This window comes from Gouania willdenowi, chromosome 17, assembly GCF_900634775.1.
Source record: "Gouania willdenowi chromosome 17, fGouWil2.1, whole genome shotgun sequence".
NCBI classification, from domain to species: domain Eukaryota; kingdom Metazoa; phylum Chordata; class Actinopteri; order Blenniiformes; family Gobiesocidae; genus Gouania; species Gouania willdenowi.
The window spans coordinates 20692121-20700052 of NC_041060.1; the positions used below are offsets into that span (position 1 = coordinate 20692121).

The 7932-nt window shown below is 49.2% G+C and overlaps 1 protein-coding gene across 1 annotated transcript; it reads left to right on the forward strand.

The window, feature by feature from the left end:
• Window positions 1–566: 566 nt before the first annotated feature.
• On the forward strand, window positions 567–4784 carry LOC114479100 (uncharacterized). Its single transcript, XM_028472575.1, has 2 exons — window positions 567–1792; window positions 3443–4784. Exons 1-2 carry the CDS (start codon window positions 598–600, stop codon window positions 4588–4590), a joined length of 2343 nt encoding a protein of 780 aa, XP_028328376.1. The 5' UTR covers window positions 567–597; the 3' UTR covers window positions 4591–4784.
• Window positions 4785–7932: the final 3148 nt, after the last annotated feature.

A 7932-nucleotide genomic window follows, 5' to 3' on the forward strand; every position in this document is an offset into this window, starting at 1 on the left:
CAGAACCATAAAATCATTCTTTAGCCATGCACCACTAATTAATTCAGATACGCTTAAAGGCAGTTCACTGGGAGAGCGGTCAGTAAAACCACGAGATATCTTGAAGCATATATCTCAGATTTTTTTCAAAGTGTTAGTATTATCTGTACAGTTCATGGGTAGGCACAGTATATTTTAAATTAGGCTTCTAAAAAGGTGATATGTCCTTTAGTCTGTGTCTTCTCAAAGTTAAGCTCGAAACTGTCACGTTTTGATGGTGTGGACCCAAATGCAGAGACAGATGGAGGCAGCAGGAAGGGATAGCGTTGGTAATAATAGTACATTTTTAATAACAAACCCAAAAATCCAAAAGCCACAAAGAAACCAGGGAACAAAACACAGCAGGACACGAGGAGGGTAGCATTGAAGACAAAGCAGCAACCAGCGTTGTTACATACCACTGTGACCTGCATATTTGTAGGTGTGTGCGTCGACAGTGTGACGTAAGCGGGAGTCCGGTCTCCCGGGGAATTGTGGGTAATGTTAACAAAAATAAAGCTGCTCTCAAAAGCACACAGTCGCCGTCCTCCTGATTGAAACACAATATTGGCGACAAGGATGGAGTTTTTTCCCGTCTCACCTGTCTCTCCGTTCCTCGCTTTGCCGGGCGAGCCGCCGATCCCGTGGCCCCGCTGGTTTGAGTCCTTTGAGACGTTCATCGCCGCCGCCGGTATCGTTGATGCTAGCGATGCTAGGCTAAAGGCTCTGCTCATCCACAGCCTGGGAAACGAGGGACAACGTATTTTCCGCACGCTCGGCCCCGCGGATAAGTATCGGGACTGTGTTGCCTTACTGACCGGACATTTCGCTGCTCCACAGAGCGTCATCGTCCGGCGAATCATCTTCAGACAGCGCCGACAGAGGCCCGGTGAGTCCGTCCATCAGTACGTCACGGACCTCCGATGCTTGGCTAGCGTTTGCAAATTTGAACACCTAGAGGACGAGTTTATTCGGGATCAGTTAGCCGAACACGCAGCTGATCACAAACTGCGTGAGAGACTGCTTTTGTCCCCGGACGACACAACTCTGTCTAAGGCAGTGGAAATGGCGTTTCAGCTTGAGTCGGCTGCTCTGCTAGCATCGCGGCTAACGGCTACAGGTCCACCTCCTTCTCTCTCCACTCCGCTAGCTCAGACTGTGACACCGGCAGACCAGGCTCCCGGCCCCGCTTTTCCTCACACCGAGCTCGAGGTTAACGTCGCGGGACGTCAGGGTGCCTCAGCACGCCGGCCATGCGGGAACTGTGGCTCGTATTCCCACGCCACAAGGGCACCGGTTTGCCCAGCTACGGGACAGAGATGTCAACGCTGCGGTAGGCTCAATCACTTTGCTAAGGTGTGCCGCTCAGCACCCGCTCCCACAAGAACCCAGCGCCACTCATCCCGCCCATCAAGCCCGACCACCATTCACTCGGTGGGTGCCAACAACAGACCTTTCACCTGGTGCACGGTGGAGCTGGATAACGTGTGTTTACCGCTGCTACTGGACACGGCTGCCTCCAGGTCTCTTCTCAGTGAGTCCACGGTTCGGCGACTCTTTCCCAGACACACTATCAAAGCAGGAGCAGAGGAGCTGTACGGCTATGGACACACTAAAATTAACATGTTGGGCACTGCTACCTTTTCTGTTCGTTATGGATCTAGGACCCTCCCAGCATTTACGTTCCAGGTGTCTCGGCATGGTGCCAACCTCCTCGGTTTTGACCTGTTCTGCGCCCTGGGTTTCGCCATCACTGACAATCTGGGTGCTGCTATCCTGACCGTGACCACGCCATGGCAGCTGCGCTGGCCGTCGCTTTTCACTGGGCTGGGCTGCCTCACCGCCTTCAACCACCAACCGCTCATAGACCCAGCTGTGAAGACTGTCATCCAACCTCTGCGCAGGCTGCCCCTCACTTTGCGTGATGATGTCACTGGCGAGCTACAGACACTGCTGGATGCTGGCATCATCGAACGAGTCGATGCATCGCCCTGGATCTCCAACCTGGTGGTGGCAAAGAAAAAGACAGGCGGCCTCCGCCCCTGTGTCGACCTCAGACAGGTAAACAAAGCGGTGGTCCCGGACAGATACCCACTGCCCACAGTGGAGGAGCTCTCTGCACAGTTTCATGGCTCAACAGTCTTCTCGAAGCTTGACCTTCGCCAGGGCTACCTGCAGGTTCCCCTACACCCTGGCAGCCGCAACCTCACCGCCTTTGTGACCCACATGGGGGTCTTTCGCTACACGCGGATGCCCTTTGGACTCAGCTCCGCTCCCAGCTGCTTCCAGAAAATCATGGCCACCATCTTCGCAGGTATTCCTGGGGTGGTTGTGTACCTGGACGATATTGTGGTGCACGGAGCAACATCCGCCCTGCATGACGACCGCCTTTCCAGGGTGCTGGATGTGCTCGCCGGTCACAACCTCACACTGAATGGGGAGAAGTGCATCTTCGCCGCTCAGGCTATTGAGTTTGTGGGGTTCCGCTTGACCGCTGAGGGGCTAAGTCCGCTGCACTCAAATGTCGATGCTATCCTGCGTCTGCCTGAACCCTCCTGCCCGGCGCAACTATCATCGTTTCTGGGGATGACTGCGTTTTACTTACGTTTCCTTCCCCTCTACTCAGACACTACTGCGCCGCTGCGTGCTCTCCTGAAGCAGGATGCACCCTGGATCTGGTCTCCTGCGTGCTCAGCTGCAGTCCGCCGGCTTAAGTCACAACTGACCTCTTCACCTGTTCTGGCCCACTTTGACCTCGACAGCCCGACGTTCGTGACCTGCGATGCATCCAACACTGCGGTAGGTGCGGTCCTGTCTCAATCTCACCAAGGGACTGAGCGTCCAGTGGCGTTCGCTTCTAGAGCGCTTACTCCAACGGAACAGAAGTACTCTGTGGGAGAAAGGGAGGCGCTAGCCTGCGTCTGGGCATGTGAGCGGTGGCACATGTACCTCTACGGTCGACATTTCACACTACGGACCGACCACCAGGCCCTCACGGCCCTCCTAGTCACAACAGGTTCAGGCCACAAACCGCTGCGGCTTTACCGGTGGTCTGAGAGGCTGCAGGCATACAACTTCTCCACACAGTTTACCCCAGGCAGGGAGAATGTGGTAGCAGATCTCCTCTCCAGAGCCACACCTGCCTCTGCACCAGACACCAGCCAGGATTCCTCAGAACCGGAACTGATCCACTTGCTTCACACGCCCCTCGAGGCAGCTGTTTCACTGAAAGACCTTCAGTCGGCCTCTGCACAGGACCCTGTTCTCACCCAGCTCTGCACTTTCATTCGTAACGGCTGGCCTGCCAGGGTTCCTGAGGAACTAGCGCCCTTTCACCGGGTCAGAGGGGACCTCTCCTGCTGGAATGACGTCTGCGTGGCGAGAGGGCTATGCACAGTGGTCCCGAGCACTTTGAGAGAACGGGTCCTGGCCATGGTCCACGACGGCCATCTGGGCGTCGTGAGGGTCAAACAACGCTGCAGGGGCCTGGTCTGGTGGCCGGGCATTGACCGCGACATCGAGGACCTGGTCAGAAACTGTACAGCCTGCCTCACCAGTGGTAAGACCGGCTCTCCCCCGCCCCCACCCTTGCAGCCCGTGCCGTGGCCTCGGGCTCCCTGGACCCACATACAGGTGGACATTTGTGGTGAACTTCATGGCACCCCTCAGCATCAGCGCTTCCTCCTGGTAGCTTACGATCTCCACTCCAAATGGCCGGAGGTGCTGCCTGCCGGGTCTGTCACCACTACAGTGGTCATCGGTTTCCTCTCCTCTTTGTTCGCTCGCTGGGGTGTCCCTGACGCCATCACCACTGATAACGGGCCTCAGTTTGTTTCGGCTGACTTTGTGGCTTTTACAGAGGGGAGGGGGATAAAGCACATTAAGACTGCCTTTTACCACCCGCAGGCCAACGGAGGCGTGGAGAGGTTTAATCAGACCCTTAAGAACGGGCTCAGAGCACACATGGCAGATGGCCTGTCGTTCTCAACATCACTGCAGAGCACCCTACTGCACTACAGAGCAACACCCCACACTACCACTGGCAACTCTCCAGCCCTACTGATGCTAGGGCGTGAATTACAACTTCCGTTGGACCGACTGCGCCCTCCGGTGAGAGTTACTTCAACAGCAACACCCTCCCCAGGCGACAGAGTGGATCAGCAGCAACGTACAATGAAGCGGTGGTTTGACAGGAGACACCGTGTGAAACCGCCTACACTCACAGTATCAGACTGGGTCCGAGTCCGGCGACCCACTCGATCGCACAAGCTGCTCTCTTTCTGGTCTGCACCAACACAGATCACAGCACAACTGGGGCCAGCCACCTTCCGCGTTACCGATGGTTCACGCTGGCATGTCAGCCGCCTCCGGCGGGTGAAGCAACCGTCTGTGGCGGATCAGCAAGCCGCAGCTCATCCACGCTGCACCAGTGGGGTCTGGGACCTTCCAGATGTACTGGCGGAGACCCAGGCTGTACCAGATGTGCGGGCTGAACCCCTGCGGGTTGGACCCCGTCCGGTCCGAGCTCGCCAGAGGCCCTTGTACCTCGATGACTATTTTACTGACTTTTAATGCACCAGCATAGTGTATAGCCTGTGAGGTGGCAGAATAATCCACCGGGCTATGCGGGTAAACCGGCAGTCTACCCGGTTTATCTAGCCAGGTTGGCCGTTTGGCCTTGATGTTAGTTTGTGCACTAAAGGGGGGGGGTCTTAGCTCATGACCATTGTTCAGATGTTTTAAGGGGGGGGGTAAATGTTACATACCACTGTGACCTGCATATTTGTAGGTGTGTGCGTCGACAGTGTGACGTAAGCGGGAGTCCGGTCTCCCGGGGAATTGTGGGTAATGTTAACAAAAATAAAGCTGCTCTCAAAAGCACACAGTCGCCGTCCTCCTGATTGAAACACAATAAGCGTGTCCAAGCACTCAACTAAATAGTGAAGGAGACCTGATTGGGAACGGGCCACACCTGGGTGGAAACATGAGGCAGCGAATCAGTCACAACCAAACACACTGACATCACTGGAAGGTGGAGACACGAGCAGGAATACCTGGAAACACAAAGACAAGAGTTAACACAGGAGATCGTACTTAAAAATAGAATAAACAAACACACTCAGAAAAACTACGAGGACCACAAGGGCTAAATACAAATCAAACTAAACAGAACCTAACAGAAAGTCCTTTTTTCTGTTCTTTTGCTTGCTCTCAGTCATTCTTGTCATCCTTTTCCTAGTTCTTCTCCTGATCTGTTATGTATTGTTTTGATCAGTGATTATGCTGCTAGACCTGTCAGAATTTTCTCACGCAGTTTCATTCAACTCAGGTAGGGACGCTTCTGCATTTTCCTTATAATTGTGTTTTTTTTTTTGATACAAGCTGCCATCTGTATCAAAAACGAGAAATCGAACTTTTTCTTAATCCAATATCGAACATCTGGACGATAGTATCTACTGTATATGTTGGATGTCAGACTCAGCTCTACCCAACAGCTACTCTTTAAACTGCTGATGGTTGCAAAAGCTTCAGAAAGGTCATGCTGCTTCTGCAGTGTGTTTGATGAAAACCCTTGCAATGTCACTCCCTTACCCATACAACACTATTAGCAAGATATGTTGTGACATTTCAGTCACAATGACCTTCAGTATGTATGACCTTCACATCAATGGTTTACACCTGCTAACCTCTTGTCTAGTCCATTTCCACAGAATTACTGTACATAATACTTCTTTCAATTACAAACACCCTTATTCTGAAATACATGTAGAATGGGCAACAATTCATTGTGTGGTATTTTTTTTTATTTTTTAGGTAAGGCTACTTAAAGTGTGTTACACTGTGAAAGATTACAACATATAGCAATGCTGCATGTTTCTTGGGCTGAGCATTGCTGAGCCTTATTGTTGAATGGGTGCCACAAAGAAGCAAATTGACACCTTGATAGGCAAGCTTTGACTCTCCTCCCTAATGCCAACTTAGACATGGCTCACTGGAAGAGAGCTCAGAGTTGCAGGACCAAGTACAACCAGATCGTAATTCCAGTACATTCATTTTGCCTTCTTTTTTTAAATATATGTTAGGGTTTATGTTAAGGTCAGGAGAAAAAAAATGTCTGAATAAACAAAACCTTATCATATACAACCAGACCAGATGGAAAGACAAAGGTTTAGATGCAGCTTTCTTATCATCGGTGTTAGGCAAGCTACTTGAAAAGTGTAGTGAGCTAAGCAACAAGTTATTCTACAATAAATGAAGCTTCACTTCACTGAAGCTACCCACTAGAGCAGTGTATCAAGCTAAGCTTCATTAAGATAACCAAAGTAGCTTAAAGGTATAGTGGATGATGTTTTTTGGCTTCTAATTCCATGTGGATCATCTAGACTATTGGTCCTCCTAGTTGGCAATCATTCTCGTGATATGTTTACGTAAGGACGTCGTACGTGCTTGTGCCCGGTGCGCATTAAGTCCTTTGAAAATTGATTTTCACTTATGGGTGGCGAGTCTGACATAGGATAAGTGCAAATTTTGTTTTGGAAGGTAAGCTTGCATCAGCGATGCCGACTCCAACTGTGCACAAGGAAAACTGGGCTTGTGCACGCTCTCTCTTTGCACGTAGGCGTTCCCTCATGGAAGCAGGTAGTGTGTTGCATGTGCGGAGGGCATTTCTTTTCTAAATTTCCGGAAAATCGTCCACTATACCTTTAACTACATCAAAGCTAGTTTTCTTTAACATCTACAAACTTCATTTCAAGTCATTGCTACCTAGTGATTAATAAAACTGTAAGACAAGCAAAGATGATCAGTTCAATTATTTAACTCTTATCTCTCAACAAAACTAATAAAACCATAGACGGAGTATGCAGGGGGCAGGGAAAGCAAAGGTTTTCATGAGAGTTTTCCCAAATTCATTCAAAAAAATTAAATTCTTAATTTAATGTACATAATATACAAATACTTTAGGTGCCGTAAAACACAGCGACTGTACAAAATATATGTGAATTCATTTGTTGTTCTTTTAAAAATACATGTTTTTTTTTTGACGCTCGAGTCACATGACCATTGTCTTCTTCTGTTGCGCAACTCTTCCTCACAATTTAAACAATTTAAACTCAGCAGTTCAGGTATGGTACTGCAGCAAAAATTAAGCAGAAAGCGGCTGCCGGCCTGATTTTTATCATGAATTTACAATATTAAATGAAGCCTCGTCGCAAATTTTTGTAGTCAACATTATTAATAATGCTACAAATCATTTTTGCATTATTGTATATGTTACACATTATGTGGTTGACATAATCCCCAAGGGAAAAAAAACTGGGTGTGTGTGTCTCTTTTCGTTTATAATGTTTGATTATTGAGGTATAAATGACCCTGTGATTGCGTCGTTAGTTGTAATTGCTTATTTCATCTACCTCATTGTTTTGTGTTTTAATGTTAAGTGGCTAGAATAACATGTTTATTTTTATTTATTTATTAATGAAGTAGGCTAGTTGTTATGCAAAAGTCTGGGAGGGAGGGATGTAACACAATGGTGATGGGAAATGTGTTTGTCCCAGTCCCAAAACTGTAGATGTAACTTTGTGTTGAACATCTTGAACGTTGATAGGAGCTTTATTTTGGGGTTGCACAGTAAACATCAGTGAACAGTAACTGTTGTCTGAGGTCTTGATTAGCTACATAAACTTGTTGAGGTATAATGCCATGGAGTTTTACAGTGTGAACACGTCTCTGCCCCCATCGTCTACACTGTGTGCTTTCCAACCCGGCTGCTGTCTAGGGCAGCATCAGCAAGAGGATAGGTACGTGACGTTACACAAAGAGATGTTTTTAAGTTTTAAAAATGGCTCAGACAATGTAGCTTCTGTGGACGCTACTGCGCTATTTGGCCAAGAAAGTAGCTTAAAGGAGCATAGG